Genomic DNA, 21,764 nt, shown 5'->3' with positions numbered 1-21,764 from the left:
TTTGCTGCAACCTCTCTTCTCCCCATGCCAGGGAAAAGTGAACATGTGTCAAGGGATGTGTGTATCTCTGGAGCAGCCCAGTAGGGAGCGAGAGAAGCAACAGCAAAACAAATAGTTGGTTTTGGAGGTCAGTGCATCCAGGTGGGATGTGGAAAGACAAAGAGGCAGGGAGGGGGTTCTACACTGAGGAGAAGGTAGGAAGGAACTGGGGGTTGCTTGAGCCTCACCACTTCATAGTCCCTCTCCAAGCACTGATGCTGTCCGCTAGTTGTCCCCCTAGCCAGGCCATTCTTGGGGTTTCTAGGGGCTTTTTTGACCAAGTGATAAAATCCAGCAAGATCCTCTGCCCCCTGTATGTCTACTTAGTATTTTATAGTTTCTTTGGTGCAACCTAACCCAGAATCAAATTGGGGACAACACCAAAATCACAGGAGGCAGGAACCACACAGGAGGGGCCAGTACCAAACTGGAGAGCAAGCTGGAAAGATTGGAGCTGGGAGCGTGGGCTGCAGGCATTGAGGGGAGATTTCATCCCAATGAAGGCAGAGCTCTGTGTCCAGGGAGAGGAGACAATTAGAATATGGATACACAGTGGGGGGATACAGCCAAACAGCTGAAACCATCATATTAAAGTGAGTTGATTATCATCTTCTCTGATTAATATTGTCCTCATGTCATCCTTTTAGATAACCACATCTGAGGTTGCTGCTGGAACAGGACTGGGAGACCAAATGAAAACAAGCCCATTGAGTTCCTCTAAAAACAAATGTTTCCTCTTCCTTCTTCTCTACTACCCTTCCCATGGATGCAGGTGTCACTGGAGGGACCAGCTACTTTCCCACACATTGCAACTCACCCAGAACAGTATTTTCCATCAGAATACCAGCTTGCTTCTCCCTCCTCCCCCAGTTGAATGACCCTCTGGGGGAATAGAGCCTTTCCCCTTAGTTCTCTCAGTTACTTACTCTCAACTTAAAACTGGGCTCAAAGAATTCGGAGGTGTCGATGGAAAACCGAGCAATGCCATTCTCATTTGTGATATAGTCAGCCACATGCTTCTCATTGAGATGTAGCTTGATGGTCTCATTTGCAACAGGGATGCCCTCCTCATTTTCCATCTGAAGCTGAATAAATAAAGGTGTTCAAGGTGTTCAGCAAACATACAGGACAGATAAAGCCCCACTTACTCCCCTTAATATGTTAGGTTGGCTTCAAAGCCTTCGGTATTGAAGACAACTTGTGTGGAGGCTACAGCGAATAGCAGAAGGTGCTGTCATCAAATATTCAAGTGTACTTAAAACACATGCACTGGTCACAGTATTTTGTGTGGGTTCTGTGAAGGGCAGGGAGAGGAAATTCCCTGTGGAGCTTCACAGGAGGGACAAAGGAAGACAGGAGGAATATTCCTGCTGTGGAGAGAAGGAAGTGTTTATATACAGGATTAGGTACAAACCAGGATAACCTGATTTGTACCTAATCCTGTATATAAACACTTCTTCAGACCTGACCTCAGACTCTTGCTTGCTGGGCCTGCCGGGATGGAATGGCTGCAAAGGTGGTGTTCTTTGCAGGATGCTAGCTTGTGAAACGTGCAATGCTTAGGGGACTCGGAACTGATCTTGTGCCTTAACAAAGACCCTTCCCCCCAGTATAAATTCTTTCTTCCTTGTCCCCACAGGGCTCATGTCATTTTGACTGTACAGACCCTTGCCCCCCCCCCCCACACACATGATAACACAAGGTTCCATGACCCAGACAGGTTTCCTCATCTTCTCTGAAAGCCCCTAATGCAATGGGAGAACTGTGCATTAGGGGCTATTGCCATGTGGTGTTACCGAGGGAACCTGCAACTGGGAGTAGGGGGATGGCCATATACAGCATCACCGAGATCATTTTTGTGACTGCAGAGTTTGCCCAGGACATTCTCTCTCTGCTGTCCTACCTCTCCATAGTAAGGAATTCCTCTTTTGTAGTACGTGTCCATGTTCTTAAACCACATTCTCTCCCTTGCCTGGTAGATGGAAATGTATTCAGCACCTATAATCTGTACACCTGAAGAAGGGTGCAGAAGAAGAGATAAGAATCAGAGCTGGGGGGAAGATATGGTTTTAAAGAAAGTTGCACTGAATGATCAAATGCAGGCTCCAGCACCCTGGAGAGGATAATTATGCTTATAAAATGGTACTTGATGGTGAACTGAGTCTTATGCTTGGCCATCAGAGATTCCCATCAAAGAGTACCAGCTCTCAAAGTGGCCTCTCAAACTCAGCCTGCAACCCCCGCCCATACCCCAGCCACATTCTAGTCTCCTTTCCCACCACTGTTACCTGTTCCATCCTCTGTGAGGATTGCCTCCACTTCAAGGAACCAGAACATCCTGGGATGATAAAGCTTGAATATTTTGGTGTTGATGACATTCGTGATGCAGCCATCCTTCCCCAGCTGAAAAGTGAAGGGACCACTCAGTGAGCATATAGGAAAAGAGCCCAGGTCTCTGAATGGTGAAACTACTGCTCTTTGACCTCGTCTGTAAAGCTCTTCAGAACTTAGCACCCCTGCTCTCATTTCCCTCACCTACCTCTTTGCTCTTGTCTTATTGCTCCTCTCTTGCTCCATACCTAACCAATCCTTCACCACTATTTTGCCTTCTTCTGCCTGAAACCCTCTCCCTCCCTGACCTGCTCCTCTATGTCTTCCGGTCCCCTCTCAAAACATACTTCTTGTGTGATATTTTAGGACTTACCTATACATGATTAACACCATGCATAGATACTCTTATCCTGGAATATGGCCTTATTTTAAATTAGTTTAATCTAAAATTAATTAAGCTAATTTGGAGTAGGGCACTCTTAGGGCTTGTCTACAGTTGAAATGCTACAGCAGCACAGCTGCACTGCTGTTTCACTTTGGCGTGGACACTATCCATGGTAATGGGAGGGGTTCTCGCATTAGCGCAGTTAATCTACCTCTCGGAGAGGTCGATGAAAGAATTCTTCTGTCCACACTGGGGGATTTAACTATGCACCTCAGGGGTGTGAATTTTTCACATTCTGAGCAGTATCACTGGGTCAATCTAACTTTTAAGTGTAGATCAGGCTTTGGTCCAGAATAAAGGTGTCCACACAGAGTTAATCAGGAATAGCTGTTCTGGAATATTTTCCCATGTAGCCAAGCCCTTAGTTCGCTCAGCAAAAGTTCAGTCCTGCAAGGTGCTGGGTACTCTAGCCCTGATTCAGCAAAATACTTATGCACATGCTTAACTTTAAAGCATGTGAGTAAACCCAACTGATTTTAATGTAGCTACAACAATTCACACCAGTTAAGGATCTGGCCTAAAATGTTTTAATAGTCTGATTGCAAATCCCTTCCACTCTCAGTTTCGTTCTCTCGACTCATGTACTGACAGAATTATATTAGTTCTCTCTTTCTTGATGGAATCTCCCAGGGCAGATAAAATCGGAATATCTAAAGGTTTTTAAAAAAAGAGAAAGAGAAAGAAAGAAGATGCAAAAAAAATGTTTTAGGGGAACAGAACAAGAAGAAATCACACCTTCTTGGCCTTCCTTACACATCATAAAGTTCATAAAACAAAAAAACAAAAAGGCACAAGGCCAATGTTTTATACCCTTTGCAGGTTGCCTTCAATACATAAATAAGAGCAATAAAGATCTGTTTATCAAAGAGAAGAGGTGACTACTTTTCTCCTACCGTCTTCCCTGAAGTGGGATTATTTCTCTTTGAATCTACAGGCTAACATTTTTGGTGTTAAATCTGGTAAAACACACTTCAGCAGCTAGCACACCTATTCCTGGGATAGAGTGTTGTAGATTCATACACTCTTTGCTGAAGAAACAAACCCAGTGGCCTGGCCAAAGTGCCCCACTCAGTGAAATAGGCTATAGTGTCTGAGCCTGCAAATGTAGAATAGTCATTGCATTTGCCTGCACAGTCACTGCACTCCTAGTCTAACCCACCTCTCTGTGGCTCCCATACATAATGGGCCAAATTCATCCACTGTGTATTAAAAAAATCTTCCCATCCAAAGGCCTCCAACCATGCCAATGAGATATTGGGGAAAACATGCCTTCCTCTGACAGCGCCTCTAGACCCATCCCAAGAAATAGGAAAGGGAGCCAATAAAGCCTCCAGGCACCATATAATGTCCTGGATGATAACATTTGTAAGAAAAGAAGGGCAAGCAGTGCAGGCCCCTATCATACTTGTCCAGTAACAGCTTCGCAGAATCCTTTGGGGGTCTCGTTACACTTGTCGTTATAGTGTTTCCTGCACACACTGAGCTGGACTCTTCCCTGCACAGGCTGGCCATAGGTGTAGCTAGAGGAGGAGGAAACACAAAAATGAATCAGCTTACAAGATCACAGTTGCCAGGGCTGTCAGGAAATCAGTATAGGCTGTAACAGATTATGGACTAAAAGCTAAAATCCAGATAAGGTTAGTTCTGCTGGACTCAGGCTTCAGACATCTTTCCCTCCTCATTCCCTGCTTCTCATGGAAATTACTGCCTTACACAGGACTAGGGTTGCCAATTTCCTAATTGCACAAAACCGAATACCACTGCCTCACCGCTGCCCTGCCCCTTCTCTGAGGCCCCGCCCCCACTCACTCCATCCGTCCTCCCTCCGTCACTTGCTCTCCCCTACCCTCACTCACTTCCACTGGGCTGGGGCAGGGGGTTGGGGTGTGGGACGGGGTGAGGGCTCCAGGGTGGGGCTAGAAATGAGGGGTTCAGGGTGAAGTAGGGGGTGGCCAGGTGGCTCTGTGTGCTGCCTGTGCCCGCAGGCACTACCCCCCGCAGCTCCCATTGGCCAGGGTTCCCAGACAATGGAAGCTGCAGGGGAGGCACTCAGGGCGGTGCAGCGAGCAGAGCTTCCCTGATCACCCCTGCACATGCTGGCTGCTTCTGGGAGCTGCGCAGAGCCAGGGCAGGCAGGAAGCCTGCCTTAGCCCCACTGCACTGCTGACCAGACTTTGACAGACCAGTCAGTGGTGTTGACTGGAGCCACCAGGGTCCCTTTTCGACCAGGCATTCCGGTCAAAAACCGGATGCCTGGCAACCCTAGACAGGACAAGATATGTCCCATGAAGGTGCCTATTAGGCCCTGTTACACAGGGTTGCATGACACTTTTCCCTTGGCCCTGCAAGTGATGAAATGGGAATTTTCTGTAATATCTTATTATTAATCCCATGTGTGCCATAGTTTCCCCCTGTACATGGCCTTGCTACCCAGTGAGGGCTAAAGGGTTAAATCTATTCTTGTAGCAGTGCAGGAAACATGAGGTGCATGTCACTTAGCCATCTGGTATGAACCGTATGGGTCATTAAAGGACTGGCAGAGAGTGACCCATATCAATGGGAAATCAGAGAAGACAATGGAAACCTCCAGAACACTTCAATCTCCCTGGACACGCATTAACAGACTTAAAAGTGGTAATTCTTCAACAAAAAAACTTCAAAAACAGATTTCAAAGAGAAACTGCAGAACTGGAATTAATTTGCAAACTGGACGCCATCAAATTAGGCCTGAATAAAGACTGGGAGTGGATGGGTCATTACAAAAAGTAATTTTCCCTCTGCTGATACTCACACCTTCTTGTCAACTGTTGGAAATGGGCCATCTTGATTGCATTGGCCTCGCTAGCACTACAAAAGTAATTTTCCCTCTCTTGATATTCACCCCTTCTTGAAAACTGTTGAGAATAGGCCACTTCCACCTTAACTGAATTGGCCTCGTTAGCACTGACCCCCCACTTGGTAAGGCAACTCCCATCTTTTCATGTGCTGAAATATTTATACTGCTTACTGTATTTTTCACTCCATGCATCTGATGAAGTGGGTTTAGCCCATGAAAGCTTATGCCCCCCAAAATTTGTAAGTCTCTAAGGTGCCACAAGGACTCCTCGTTGTTTTTGCTGATATAGACTAACATGGCTACCCCTCCAGAACATCAACACCTAGCAATCAAAGAACACGAGGAAAGAGGTTCCCCCTCCACTCCCCCACCCCCGCCCAACATCTCTCAGCAGGGAAGCTGAGCAGAGGCCAGCTTGCCAGCTCCAGAACAAAGGACTGAGAGGTAACAGGCAGGGGATAAAGACTTGATTTTGGGGAGAGGCTGGGCTGCTCTTACCTGGGAAAGGCACAGAAAGCCAAAGACAGAAATGGATTCCACAGCAGCTTGGCTAGCTAATTGACTGGCTTGGCCAGACGGACTATGTCTTAGGCTATGTCTACACTAGCACTTTTGTTGGTAAAACCTATGTCACGCAGGGGTGTGAAAAACACACCTATAAGTGATATAAGTTTTACCAACATAAGCACCGGTGTGGACAGCACTACATCAGCAGGAGACACTCTCCTGCCAACATAGCTATCACCGCTCGTTGGGAGTGGTTTAATTATACTGGTGGGAGAGCCTCTTCTGTCAGCATGGAGAGGCTACATGGGAGATCGTACAGCAGCGCAGCTGCATTGGTCCAGCTGTGTTGCTGTAAGGTCTTTAGTGTAGATATAGCCTGAGCTTTCATTTCTCTGTACCAACATAAAGAATTCTGATACTCTGTCCCAGTTGCCTAATAAAACCTACTCTGTGTTGAAAAGGCTGTCTGGTGTCACTGCAGATACTTGCTGAGGTGCACTGGTCTTTGGAGCGTATAGATCTCTGACTAGGAGTCTGTCTCAGTTGGACTCGTTGGGCAGAGCTCACGGTGTGAAGCAGGAGTGCTGGAGCCCAGAGGCTCAGTCTCAGAGTTGGTGAGGTGGCAGGGCCTCTCCTGAAGGAAGAGTGCACACTGAAGGGGTTCCTCCAAGAGACTGTTTAAAAATGGGGTTTAGCACAGATCCTGTGGATCTGTGACAGTGAAGTACACAGGGACCTTAATGCTAGACATCCTAATTTATTAACCTACATACCTCTCCTACCCTCTTTCTTTCCTTTCTCTCACCTTCCTATGTCTCTATAGTGATAAAAAAACAATACCTAGTATGTATATATTGTTTTGTGTCTTCAAAGTACTGGGCAAACATTATCCTCACAGCCCCAGCTGCATAATGCAGGTGAATATTATGATCATGTTACAGAGATTGAAAGTCAGATGCAGGGGTTAAGTGGCTTGCTGTAGGTCACAAAGTGAATCATTAGCAGGGTCAGGATTAGAATTCAAGAGTTCCTGTCTCCCAGTCTTGTGCTCCATCCACAAGACATTGCTGCTTGTATGAATTTACACTCTTTCCCGCTTGATACTCACACAGCACAAACATTCACTTTGAGTTCTTCATCCAAGAAAGAGATCCTCTTTGGTGCGTTGATTGTCACTTCAAACTTTGGCAACACTGCAAATGCGAGGTAAAACTAAGTGACATCTTAGGTGTGAGGGGGGAAGAAGAAACAGGGAAACCTAACTGCACCAGCATTTGAGGGGTATGAACACCCAAGAGAGAGATTAATTGTTTAGAGGGATACAGACAGGTATAGCTAAGAGTAAGGGAATGATGTTTTTAGAAAAGGAAAATTTAGGTTTAATAGTATGAAAATTCTTCTTTACAAGGAGCTGTATTATTATAATACTCATACAGCATATTCATCTGTAAATCTCCAAGCACTTAACAAAGGAGGTCAGTGTCACAATCCTCATTTTACAGGTATGGAAACTGAGGGACAGAAAGATTAAAGTGACTTGCCCAAGGTCACCCAGCAGGACAGTGGCAGACCTGAGAATAGAACCAACATTTCCTGGTTTCCAGGGCAGTGCTGATCCACTAGCCTGCACTACTCCATTAGGAAGGTTAGGAGTACAGTTTCCCAAGGGAAGTGGACACCCCAGTTGGTTGGAAACAGGGTTTTCTGAAGGAGGGGGTGGGAAAGGAGCTTTCCCTGATAACACAGGAAGCTTGAGATTGTTCAAAGCCCTGCCCAACGAGCTCACAGGAGACAGGTGAAAGTCCCAGTGACAAGATGAGGGATGGCAAATTCATAAGAAGAAAACAAATCAAGGGAGTTGTTCCATATGTAAAATGACTGATACTAGACAGATCATCAGGCATTGGTAGCTTTTATTTTTCTATCTGCCCAAAGTATCCTTCCACACTGTTTACTCTGCAGTCCACCACAGCTGCCAGATATCATTCTATTAAATAATAATAATATATTCTAATTTAATATAATCTATTGAATAATAGCTTTAGACTTCTAGAGCACAGTATATGCCTTACACGCAATACCAATCTCACCCGGTCATATGAGGTTTAACTTAATATTATTTCCCATTGTACAGATGGAGAAACTGGGGCACAAAGAGGTGACATGACTTGACCAAAGTTACACAGCAACTTAGTGACAAAGCCAGAAAAAGAACCCAGACTTCTGACTCCCGGCCTTCTGCTCTGATCAGTAGGCCACATTCCTTAGTATCTATCATGATACCCACTACTTATCCGTCTCCCCATTGGCCTCAGTCTCTCCTCCCTGCTTCCATGCCTTGGCTTACCTGTCTTTACCAGTGAGTTCAATAAGAAAAATCATTTCACACAGAGTATAAGGTCTGCACTGCCTCATGCTTGTGTTTGACAAACAGCCCGTCACAGACTCAGGCTGTGGGACTTGGCCATATAAGACATAATTAACTAATGCAGATTAGATCCACTGCAGGTGCTTACCATATTCCTCCACAGTGAACCAATGATACGTTTTGTCACCTGACGTCTTCTCGACGATGATGTCATAACTCCCCAGGATTGGCTCTTGGATTAACGGGAATGAGAGCTGGACAATGGCATTATTGGATGTTACATCCAGCCACTGAAAGATCCGATTGCCCTGGGGATCCTAGTAGGCATGGGGAGATAAATACAGATGCTTTTATCGCCTTCTTCAAGGCCCTCCCACTTTTTTTTCTTCCTTCCTTTACATTTCATAGATTCACAGATTCCAAGGCTGGAAGGGACCATTGTGATCATCTAGTCTGTCCTCCTGTATAACGCAGGCCATAGAACTTACCCAAAATTCTCCCCAAAGCAGATCTTTTAGAAAAACATCAAATCCTGATTTTAAAATTGCCAGTGATGGAGAATCTCCCATGGTCCTTGGTAAGTTGACCAAACAATTAATTACTCACATGGTAAAAAATTTACACGTTATTTACAGTCTGAATTTATCTAGCTTCAGCTTCCAGCCATTGGATCATGTTATACCTTTTGTCTGCTAGATTGAAGAGCCCATTATTAAATATTTGTTCCCTGTGTTGATACTTATAGACTGTAATCAACTCACCTCTGAACCTTCTCTTTGTTAAGATGAATAGGTTGAGCTCCCTGAATCTAACACTAAAAGGCAGGATTTCTAATCCTCTAATGATTCTAGATGCTCTTCTTTGAACTTTTTCCAGTTGCTAACCTCCTTCCCCGAATTGTGGGCACCAGAACTGAACAGAGTATTCCAGCGGTGGTCATACCAGTGCCAAATACAGAGATAAAATAATCTCTCTACTCCTACTGGAGATTCCTCTGTTTATGCATCCTTGGATTGCGTTAGCTCTATTGCCACAGCATCACACTGGAAACTCATGTTCAGCTGATTATCCACCACGATCCTCAAATCTTTATCAGAGTCACTGCTTCCCAGGACAGAGTCCCCTGTCCTGCAAGTATGACCTACATTCTTTGATCCTAGACATATATATTTAACTTTTGCTGTATTAAAACACATATTGTTTGCTTGTGCCCAGTTTATCAAGTGATCATGATTGCTCCAATTCAGTGACCTGTAATCTTCATTATTTACCACTCCCCCAATTTTTGCATCATTTGCAAACTTTATCAGTGATGATATTATGCTGTCTTCCATGTCATTGGAATCATACCTGCTAGATGTCGATTCCCTATTTACAATTACATTTTGAGACCTATCAGTTAGCCAGTTTTTAATGCATTTAATGTGTGCCATGTTAGTTTTGTTTTGCTCTAGTTTTATAATCAAAATAGTATGTGGTACCAAGTCAAACAACTTAAAGAATTCTAAGTATATTACATCAACAGTATTACCTTTATAAACCAAACTTTTAATCTCATCAAAAAATATCAAGTTAGTTTGACAGAATCTATAACCCATAAACCCATGTTGATTTGCATTAATTTTACTACCCTCCTTTAATTCTTTCTTAATCGAGTCCCTTAACAGCAAGGACTCAATTAATCCCTAACATAATCTTGTTTGGGATTGATGTCAGTCTGACAGGCCTATAATAACCCAGGTTGTCCTTTTTACCCTTCCAGTCTTCTGAAACTTCACCAGTGCTCCAAGACATTAAGAGTCCAGCAAGATCCTCAGCCAGTTCTTTTAAAGCTCTTCAATACAAGTTATCTGGACCTGCTGATTTAAAAATGTCTAACTTTATAGCTTCTGTTTAACATCCTCAAGAAATATTAGTCGAATGGAAAAAGTGGTGTCATACAATGAGACTTGTATCATCTCTTTTTTCCCCAAACATGGAACAGAAATATTTATTGAACATTTCCACCTTTTCTGCATTATTATTGATAATTATATCATTTCCATCTAGTAATGGACCAATACGATTGTGAGGATTCTTTTTGTGCCCAATATATTTTAAAAATTCCTTCTTACTGTCCTTTACTCTGTTGGCCAAATCTCTCTTCTAAATCAGGTCAGCTTTTTAACCAGCATGATCTTCTTCTTCAATTGTGGATTTGAGGGCATCTAGTAAGGTGTTAAATTATTCCCACTTATCATTCACATTTTTCTATTAAATACTTTCTCCCAAATTATGATTTGGTTCATAATTGTTTTCAGTTTTGTGAAATTGGCCCTATTAAAGCACTAAGTATACCTATTTCTGGTCTAGACTTTATTCTGCTTGCACATTATAAATTGGATCAAGTCATAATTACTTGTATCTAAACTACCTTTTTTCTTGTTCTATGATCCGTTCCTCATTATCTGTTAGCATGGGGGATTTTTTTTATTACACTTGGTCCTATCTAGGGGGTGGGGGATGGTTTAACATATAGGATGTGACTAAGGACTCAGTCTTATAGATGCTGAGTGTCTGAACCCCTGTTGCTTCCTAGGATCAGACTGTGTGTGGACTAAACTACCCTCAGATTAGGCTACACTGGATATCGGATACACAAGCTGCCAATCTACATGAAACAACACAGGACTGGGACTCAGAAGATCTGGATTTTATTCCCAGTCCCCCCACTGGCATGCTGGGTGGCCTTGTGCAATCACTTCACTGCTCAGTGCCTGTTTCCATATCTGTACAATGGGGATATTAACACAGACCTCCTCTGTAAAGTACTTTGAAATACACAGGTGAAAAGCACTGTATAAGAGCTATGTATTATCTGCATTTGCCCTTTCTAGGACATGATCTTACAGGGAAAGACAACTCCTATACATACATGGTAAGCTTGGGAGTGATGTCATCGCATCAGCCAGTCTGCTGTAGTCTGACTGAGGTAAATTTAAACTGGATTCTTTATTCAAGCCCCCTCACAACTACCATGTGTGTTACGCTCCTTAGTTCTGTGGACTCCTTCCCTGTGGCTCCCTCTAGTGCTTGAAAGTCACTTGGCATTTACTCAACCCTGCTCTAGTCCACTGCCATTAGAGTCAACATAACTTAGATGCTAACATCGCTCTGGGAAATCCCTTTTTGAGGAGCGGTACTCCTGGCTGCGAAAGCACAGAAAATGACACCCATCCTAATGGTCAGTGAGGAGAGGTGGGGATATAGGTGTTGGATTTAAATGCTGTAGTTTACAATAAGTATCTATGTTTTAAAAATAAATAATACATGGGTTTTTGCTATTGTAGTTTACACTCTTCACCAAAAATCTTTAAGAATGATCTAGCCCTCTGTTGTTATTTCCTATATAACATAACAGAGTGTGTGGAACAATATATTCATTATTATTATTATAATATTTTGTACTCCTAGAGCACCATCCGTCTGGGGATCTCAAAATGCCTTACAACACTAATGAAGTTTAGTCTCAAAATAACCCCAGGAGACAATTATTATTGTCCCTACTTTACAGATGGGAATACTGAGCCACCGGTGTTCAGTCCAAGGTTACACATAGAGTCTATGGCAGAGATGGGAAAAGAATCTAGACTTCCTGACTCACAGTCATCTCCTATAACCAGGGCTCCTCCCTATAATAGTGAGGAAGCTGATGCACAATCATATAAATGAAAAACCCTGCTCCCTTCTTTGTTTCTAATCAGATTGTCTTGTATAAAAGAAAACCATAGAGGGGCCTAGCTTATTCAGGAAGCATTGTGTACATGGTAAGTACTCATGCACCTATGGAGGGGGGTTGGTTTTTCTTCCCTTCCTGGGACCCTTTATTGACAATTTCTTGCCTGACACTCATTCTCAACACGTTCTGCACGGGTTCCATCTACATTGATTTCCCATGGGGATCATGGGAGGAATTCGCCTTCAGGGTGACAATTTCTCAAGCTAACACTCTGATTCTGGAAGCTGAGAGAACTCTGTCCTTCGAAATAAGTCATGGTTTATAGTACGATGCACCTCTTACCTGAAGGATGATCAGGGGATACTGAAAAAGATAAAGGGCAAAAAAACGGTTAGAATTCAAGGAAATTAGTTACTGATTTAGAAATAAACTGGACGATAAGGCAAGACTCTGGCTGCTCGTTTTCTGGGTGCACAAGTTTGGAGAAAAGGCACAAGGTTTTCGTTCAGGCCTATCTCAACTTGTGACCAGAAGTTCAGTGGGTTAAGGATACAACCCTAATGTCACCTGTCTGTGAAGACGACAGTCTAAAATATTTACAGATTTCCACAGTCTCTTGATATGGGGAGTGGTGAGGTGACTCTCCCCTTCAGATCTGTGTTCTCTAGGGATGTCCCAGGCCCTTTCCCCCATACAAAGGTGGGTCAGTAACTAGTGATGTGAATTCAAGGAGTATATTTGCTAGAGAGACATCAGGAGATCTACTCAGCCCGTTTTCCCGATATAAAGGTCAGATAGTGACTGATTAAGTGAATCTATAACAGGTCCTTGAAAAATATTGACTCCCAGGCACACTCACCATCTCCTGAACAGGTTTGAAACTGTTATCCAAAGAGACAACTCGGAACATCACTGAAAAGAAAGGAGGTGATGGGGAAAGAAAAAAAATGAACAACGTTAGCAGCAGAATACCATTTTCTAATATATGTTTTGAAACTAAGTTTCTTCAGATACATCATTGAAGGAAAGTTTGAAGTGTTAAAGAGAAGCCTTTTGAGTTATTGGAGAAGCAAAAAGTATTTGAATGTTATTTTAACTGGTGAAAAAAAATCAACTAAAGTATTTCCTCCATGTATCAGCTGGGGTCAAATATATCTAAAAAGTAAACACACATGGTCATATCATCTCTCAGCTTCTACTCCATTATACCAGGGGTAATTTTAGCCCACATATTATTTATTGAACTTCCTGAACTTAAATCTTGGGGCAGTGGAAAGATAAATCTAAAGATAAAATTATTCAAAGTTTGGAAGAAGAGAGAATAATTGACTTTCCCACCCTAAATCAAATGTGGACTATTCAAACTGTTTATCATGCATCATTTTATTTGCTACGTGTTTTATTGTCACGTACAACAACAATTAAAACCCTTTCATTTAAATAAAATCACAAATTAATTGTACTTAGTGTGATGGGGTGTACTCCCCACACTGACTCTGAGAGGGCTGAATTAGGCCAGGCAGGCCCAATCAGCCAATCAAGCAGCAAACAAGGGAGATTCAGGCTGTGTGGAGGGAACTAATTAGGAGGAAGTTCACCTGTGAGAAAACAGACAAGGCTTCTATAAGGCCTGGGAGTTGATGGCAGAAAGGGGCTGCAGGGAAGTAAGCTTCAGTCACACCCTGTGAGAAGGGAGGTGTGTCTAGAGGCTACAGAGGCAGGTAACCTACAGTTAGATCCTGATAGGAGAGAGCTTGGGAGGGTGGAAAACCCAGAGGGAGTGGAAGCCAGACAGGTAGGAAAGGCTCAGGGAAAGAGCCAGCAAGGTCCTGGAGGGAACAGACCTGAGCTGCTGATTAGAGGGTCCCTGAGCTGGAACCCGGAGTACAGCACGGACCTGGGATCCTCTACCAGCCATTGTGGAAGTGGCACTGGCTGGGCAGGGAATGGGAAGACTGCCCAAGCCTGTTGATAAAAAGAGACTTTGATACCCTGGAAAGGGAGAGCCAAGTCACAAAGAGGCAACAGCTGCTCCTGGAGGGGGAGAGAGGCTGCAGACAGAGAGAGAAGAGATGAAGTGCAACTGCAGGAAGCGGTGTCAGCTGTGCAGAGCTAATCCCCAGAATGGCCAGGAGGAGGTGCCATCCTGTGGTGAGTAGAACACTGCGTGGCAGTTAATCATGCTTGGATATTTCAAATATGGCTGAACGAGGTTATTCCAAACTAACAAAACAAATGTTGCTTGTATTAAGAAGCACCACAGGTTTCTGCTCCAAAGGTATTTTCCAGAAAATATGAAGCATCTGAAAAGAGGGGAGCAACTTCATCACTATGAGAATAGCCCAGGTAGAAATGTAGAAGGACTGGCAGGGCCCTCTCTATCTATCTTAGGAACTTACATGGCCCCAATCACCATAGTAGTAGAGCACCTTACAATCTTTAATGTATTCATCCTCACAACACCCCTGTGAGATAGGGCAGTGCTGTTATCCCCATTGATGGGGAACTGAGGCACAGATAGACTGAGTGACTTGCTCAAGGTCACACAGGAGGTCTGTTGTAGGGCAGAGAGCTGAACCTGCATCTCACAAATCCAGGACTAGCACTCTAACCAGTAGACTATCCTTCCTTTCCAGCACCAGCACAGCTCAGGATCATTGTCCTAAATGAATCAGGAAAAACCCATCCATCACTGCTTGCTGTCTTCAGGTCATGCTCCGAGACTCACCTCTTCATCAGAGCATTCCCCAGAAGAAAAGAATAGAAGAAAACCCAGTCATGTGTTCAATGATAGAAACCATAGAGTAGGAAGAAGAATTGATTTTTCTCTTCTGGACACATCTCACTGTCTTTATTCTTTATTTATTTTTTTGTATTGTACGCCCTGTAGAAATGATGACTGAATCAGAATCTCAGACTCAGATAAGCATAAACAACAAAAGATCTGGATATTCCTGAAGTGATGGATTTCTGTAAATCCAGAAAGCCATAAGATCTCTCAAAGGAAATTAATTCAATTAGGAACATATAATTGCTATTTATGCATTAAAATTCTATGAATAAGCTACTTTCCCCACTGTCTTTTGATGATCCCTACCTGGGGCTGCAGCCAGAGACCACCTCAGGAACTGATTATGGACATCCTGCTCCAGTTCTTCTCCTTCTTAGCAATGAGACTCCATCCTAACCTCCCTGCCCCCTGACATCCACACTCCCAGTTCAATAATTAACTCATACCGCCCCCCATTCACCTGTCTGTCCAGGTTTGTAAATGGGTTTGTCCGTCTGGATGAAGACAATGCTGTCCACATTCTGAATTGCCACCGACCTTCTCTCTGAAAGGTGGACTGTGTGGCCTCTGGCAGAGAAAGTGATGAAAGCCAAAGGGTCAGAGGTGGCAAGAGGAGCCTGGGAGGGAAAAAAAAAAACGAAGACAGAAAGTGTTTAGGGTCCGTCTATGTGACGGGTTCCCAAGTGAGGGTGATGACCCCTAAGTGACTCATGCTGAGTTTGGTGATAGATTGTCTGTCTGCCAACAAAACAAGTTCTAAGAGTATGTCTACACTGCAGTTGGAGGTGTAATTTCCAGCTCTGGCAAACATATACACACTAGCTTTGATTGAGCTACTATAATAAAAATAACGTAGCCACAGCAAGACTAGCAGTGGGTGACCGAGAATCTCAGCTGGGATTGTACTCAGGCAGCAAGTCCAAGCTGTTGCCTGTGCCGTTGCAGCCTCACCGCTGTTTTTTAGCGTGCTAACTCAATCAAAGCTAGAGCGTGTGTGTTTAGTGAAGCTGGAAATCACACCTCCAGCTCTGTCCCCTTACAGTCTACGCTATAGATTGGCACTAGTTTTATCCCAGGCTGTGGACTCCACACACAGTTCAAATCCACACACAGAACAGCTAGCATAAATGTTTCCTAATCTCTCAGGACTACTGTGTATTGACCCTATTGATGTGCAGGGCTGTCAGGCTATTAGCAAGTTCTAAAGTGCTTCTCCTGCTGCGTATGGGATCACCTAACCATGGGCTCTTCTGTGGCTTTTGGCCCTGCACTGTAATGAGAAAGGAGACTCCTGTGTTCCAACTGGGTTATGAGCTAGATCGAGTCAAATCCGCCTACACCCTGGGGTGAAAGTCAAATGTCTTTCCCTGACACACTCCCTGATCTCTCTCTCTCTCTCTCCCCCCCCCTCCCCACACTAATAGATTTTTTGTCTTCTTCAGACTCGTTTTCTAATCTTTTTTCCTTTCCCTGTAGTCTGTCTTTGCGTACATCTACACTGAGACGGGAGGTATAACTTCCAGCTCTAGCATGCTAAAAATAGCCGTTTAGCTGCAGCTGCATGAACAGCAGGAGGGGCTAGCCACCTGAGTATGTACCTGGGAGTTCAGACAAGATTGTGCTCTGGGCTGCTATACCCTCCTGTGACTTGTGCCGCTGTGGCTACACTTCTATTTTGAGTGTGTTAGCTTGATCAGAACTAGTGTATGTCTCCTCGAGCTACACTGTACGCCCCCAGCTCCAGTGTAGGCATACCTTGTGTCTTGTTTTTCATTTCCCATCCCCATTCTCCTTGAGCCTTTCTCCTCTTGTTCTTCAAGAGTAGGATCCATTTGGACCACAGGAGGGATGTGTCCCCCTTTGTCTCTCTTTAGTTGAATTAAAATATGAAATACCTTGAACTCTCTGCATTGGAAGAAATTTTCTTCTGTCACAGATTCCTCAAATAGCGTGGTCTTGATGTCATGATAGTCCAAGTGAACATTCAGGGACAGTGGCTCACTGAGGTTGTAGAGCTGTACACACAGGCTCTGCGGAGAGATGCTCTGCAGCACCGAAGGGACCATCAGGACATACTGACTACAGATAAACAAAGCCAAACAGCCAGGTCAGTCAGCAGAAAGGACAGGACGCACAACAACATACATATGGAGAAAAACTTAGGGCTTGTCTACACTCGCAATTTACAGCACTGCAACTTCCTCGCTCAGGGGTGTGAAAAAACACACCCTTGAGCGCAGGAAGTCTCCAGCGCTGGTAGAGGTGGAGAGGTTTTTTTTTTTTTTTAAAGAGTGCTGGGAGAGCTCCCTCCCAGCGCTCTGACATGACTACACAAGCCACATTAAAGTGCGGCCGTGGCAGTGCTTGAACGTTGCCGGTGTAGACTAGCTCTAAGTGGCTATTGGGGGATCCTGATCAAAAGCTTGTTGAAATCCGCGGAAAGACTCCAGTTTAATGGGCTTTGGATCAGGCCCTAAGTGAGCACAGTGTGTTGTCCCTCAAGCTATTCCACTATTAGATGATTCTCCACACCCCCTCACCTCAAACTTGAACTGGAGGGACAAGCTTGAGGGGTGGTATGTATCATACTTATCTGGCCCTCATCACCATAGTATCTGAGCGTCTCGTGTTGTCTAATGGATGTATACACCTCTGTGAGGGAAGGAAGTGCTGTTATCCCCATTTTTACAGATGAGGAACTGAATCACAGGGAAGGTAAATTACTTGCCCAAGGTCACACGGGAAATCTGTGGCAGAGCAAGGAAATGAACCCATGTCCCCAACTAGTGCCCTAACCACCAGACCATCCCCAGGCAGAGAATTCTGTTTCTGTGGCCTAGTCAGCCATGAGCTTATTTTGTGAGACTATCGACAAAAGTACCAGTTAATGCTAATTGTGGTGTTAGATCTGGGCACATTTCCATCAAGAAAGGAACTGAAATGTCACAACTTATTTGCCATAATACACAGGAAATGCACTTCAGTCTTGGCATGCAACGCTTGATTATTCCAGGAGGAGAGACTACCCAACTCAGCTTTTGTTTCTATCACACTCTATCCTCTTCCCACCCCTCTCACTTTGTTGCTCCCTTTGTCTCCTGCCATTATGCCTTTTTTTAAAATGCTGCCTCTTATGGTTAGAACAGGCTCCCACTCCCAGGGCATCCTCACTTTCACCCTCCAAGCCCCTCCTCTGTTTGGTTAGGCTTCTGCTGCTAGCCTTCCCCCTGCTCCCCTGATTCTTTCATTAAAATAAAAGTCAGAACTGAGAAATTGGACATGCAACCTAAAATGAATCACATCATATTTTTGTTGTAATCCTGGCCCCACCCTTCCCTCCCACTTCTTTTCTTGTTTTCATCTTTAACTGATCTTGCCTGGCTTAGATTGCACAATCCTCAGAGAACAGACCAGGAGTAAAATTTTCAAAAATGCTTAAGTGCTTAGGAGCCCAAGTCCCATGAACATTCATAGGGTGTTATGCCCATATGTCCCTCAGGAAAATGAAACTTAGACTCCTAAATCACTGAAGTGATTTTTAAATTTTTACCCCAAGTCTTATATTTCTGTAAAACCCTGAGCACTGTTATGGTGCTGTATAAGCAACACATGATACCACCAGACTCCAGCACAGCTCTGAGAGGCCCCTACAGTGCCCCTTGCTATTCCAGTCCTACCAGTCTTGCCAATGCACCTTACTCCTGACCATCAGCGCTGTCTGCTTATCTAGTCCTAGGCCGCCTCCTCATCTCTGCTGCTGCACCTCAATCCTCATCTGCATTAGTCCCTGTTATTAGTCCTGGATCTCTACTAAACAAATCAGATTTCATACAAATTTTGTGAAAACGAGAGAGATTCACTCTACACTGAAACATCCACCAAATTCATTTCAGCCACACCTTTAATTGCAATATGAACCCAACTCTCCAGAGACAAAAGTCTTAGTGCATCATACAACAATGCCCCCAGAACAAATTAAACGATGGAAAAATAATGCGATATTATATAGTAAAAGCAAATAACATGTGATCTCTTACGGCCCATGAGATTTTGCAGAAGTCAAATGAAAGACAAGCACACTCAGAAAAATCTTTGACCACATTGTCGTCCACGGAGATGAAAAGGGAAAGTTGAAGGTGGAACCTCTCTCACAGAGAGAGCATATCTTCTGGCTTTTTAAATGCCCATGGCTGTTTCCTCCTCCTCCTTCCAATGAAAAGACAAAGAAAAAATTTGCATAGAATAATTTCCCTCTGTCCTGCCTCTCTTCACACCCTTTCAGGTGTTGCTTCATAAATGTTGCTTAGGGGAGTTCCAGTGTTGCCAATTAATTCATTTTTACAGGCCAAGCCACTTCCTGATTCTCTTAATGTCTCACTTGTGCTTGCCTCTCTGATTTTTCTCTGCAATAAGGCTTGTCATCAGCTGAAGATTCCTTGATGCTCCAGCTTGTTAACATGTATCATTGCTGAAGTGCTTGTGTGCTCCATCAGGACACAAAGCTCCCACAACACTGCTGTGTCGTAGGCCTGGAATGTTGGATGATAATGATAACACGCACTAAGGGTGTGGTTAAATTCAACAAGGAAGGGGAAGAAAATCCCAAACATCCTTCCTTTTTTTTTTTTTTTAAAAGAGGCTCAAACACATAAGGATGAAAGAAAGGCAACTCTTCATTTACTTACTTATTAAGGCCCTACAAACTGAGTTTGTAATCGTGGTGTTTCATAGAGTTTAAGGTCAGAAGGGAGCACCAGATCATCTAGTCTGATCTTCTGTATATCACAGGCCACCAGTACAACTCAGCACCCACACACTGAACCCAACAAATGAAACGACACCAAAGTATTACGGCCATCAGGGTCTAAACTATTATGTGCCACAGTCAGAGAATAGGCAGGATCAACATGCACCAGTGCCCATGGCCTGTGTTTCTGGGGATCTCTGCTTTGCATCTGGTACACTTCCCTGTAAGAGTCCAAACAGTCCAGAGATGAAGGATCTTTCCCTGAATCCATACTTATGGCTTCTTCTCACTGAAAACAAACTGACAGGGCCACTACCCATGTGGGCTTTTCCTCTGATGGAGAGTGAGGGATGAATTTAGAGTGTTTGACCTCCAGTCGTCCCACACAATGACCATCTGCTTTGAAATTAGCACTTTGTTGTTCAAGTTCTTCATTTGCATTCCACAAGGCTTCTTTCTCATCCAATGGGTTATTAATTTACAGGAGTAAATGTTTGGTATTACATTATAATGGGATACAGAAAAGTGAAAAAAATACAAGTAACATCCCTTTAGTTTTCTTGAAGATTAAACACAAAATACACTCTCATACATTTAATCATAATTTTGATCTAGACTAATACACAAGTGAATTGGCCTGGCTATGCATTTGCAAGCATTCAGTGAGGCCAGGGCATTGGCATGAGCTGGCACCTGGTTTGGCAGCGTCACACCCTCTTCCAACCACACCCTCTGGGAAAACCTCCTGGGAGAAGCCTGAGAGCACATTCAATAAAACTGGTTGGAAAAATTTCAACACAACAGTTTTCTGTTGGAAAATGCAGTTTTGATTGACTCATTCCTGCAAAATGATTCAATGTTGACAATTTTCAGTGGGAAAAAGTGAAAACAAATTGACTTTCTTATTTCATTTGATAATATTAGTGTCTCATTTTGATGAGATAAAATGTTTTGTTTCAACATTACCACTTCAATTAATTTTGTTTCAATTTTTATAGTATAATTAAATGTTAATTTTAAATTAAATGTATTATATATAATTTATATTATAATATTTTGACATTATTGAAACAAAATTATTTGACATTATCAATGTTTCCAAAGTGAAATTGTTCAGAATTTCCCTTCTTCAAGAAATTACTAAATTTGGCCTTTTCATTTTAATTCAGAACAAAAACCAACTTCAAAATATCAGAATTCCCCACAGAACATTTTCCCCATTTTTCCAACCGGCTCTAATATTCAGCACATCTTGACTCTCTCAGACCAAGGGGGGAGTAAATTCTAGTGCAAAGGATCCCTCATTGAATATGCCCTGTAGCCAGCCCCCTCTAGTTTATAACTGGGGGGAATGGGGGTTCCGCGCTCAAGCTCCCCAGCTGACTGCAACTGCCAGAGTATCACATGAGGAGAGACCGTTTCTAAGGTAGCCAAGATACAAACCAATGAGGGTTTTGTAGATGAAAAGAAACCAACTCATTCAGCTTCACCCAGAAATAAACTGGAAGCCAGCGTAGACTGTGGAATAGTGGGAAACAATTATGCACATTTTTTTTTATTTCTGTGCTCTGCTTAAGTCCCTTCATTAAACTTGTTTTTATCCAATTTGTTTAGAGCATTTTCTAAATGTTTCCATCACCACAATACCTGGACACCACATATATTAGTAAAAAAAGCATCATTTGTCTGAAAAAGGACCAAACTTTCCTTCTCTTCCCCCCCCCCCCCCACCCCCGCAATTACATTGCACCAGTTTCCTAAGTGGGATCATTCTTGGAGATTGTCTTACTATTACAGTATCTGTTGAGTGCTGATGATGTGCCCTCCAGGGGAGACGGTACTGACCATTCTTCAGCTGCCAGCATTGAAGAAAGGTCTGTGAACCTTACACTGTGTCCTAAGGTGGCAACACTCACGGCCACTCTGCTCTCTGATTTATGTTCAGGTAAGAAAGGTTTTCCCACTGCATTGCTAGTGCACCT

General features: G+C 43.5%; 1 protein-coding gene across 4 annotated transcripts in view; it reads right to left on the bottom strand.

The window, feature by feature from the left end:
* Nucleotides 1-21,302, bottom strand: part of LOC102941916 (ovostatin) — a 49,518-nt gene extending 28,216 nt beyond the window's left edge. For 3 of the 4 annotated variants that reach the window (XM_037912320.2, XM_037912327.2, XM_037912335.2), the window contains exons 1-11: nt 19,073-20,473; nt 16,931-17,114; nt 15,496-15,652; nt 13,104-13,156; nt 12,587-12,607; nt 8,675-8,843; nt 7,267-7,351; nt 4,221-4,335; nt 2,328-2,442; nt 1,943-2,052; nt 966-1,124 (exon numbers count right to left, since the gene is read on the bottom strand). In XM_037912320.2, coding sequence (XP_037768248.2) covers nt 966-1,124; nt 1,943-2,052; nt 2,328-2,442; nt 4,221-4,335; nt 7,267-7,351; nt 8,675-8,843; nt 12,587-12,607; nt 13,104-13,156; nt 15,496-15,652; nt 16,931-17,114; nt 19,073-19,329 — 1,425 coding nt within the window. In that variant the 5' untranslated portion in view covers nt 19,330-20,473. Of the gene's footprint in view, nt 1-965; nt 1,125-1,942; nt 2,053-2,327; nt 2,443-4,220; nt 4,336-7,266; nt 7,352-8,674; nt 8,844-12,586; nt 12,608-13,103; nt 13,157-15,495; nt 15,653-16,930; nt 17,115-19,072; nt 20,474-21,221 lie in introns of those variants that run through there. The other variant, XM_043551419.1, reaches the window with a different exon arrangement.
* Nucleotides 21,303-21,764: the final 462 nt, after the last annotated feature.

This window comes from Chelonia mydas, chromosome 1, assembly GCF_015237465.2.
Source record: "Chelonia mydas isolate rCheMyd1 chromosome 1, rCheMyd1.pri.v2, whole genome shotgun sequence".
Classification (NCBI taxonomy): Eukaryota; Metazoa; Chordata; order Testudines; family Cheloniidae; genus Chelonia; species Chelonia mydas.
The sequence above is the reverse complement of the archived record's forward strand: the minus strand, read 5'-3'. Positions and strand labels throughout refer to the sequence as shown.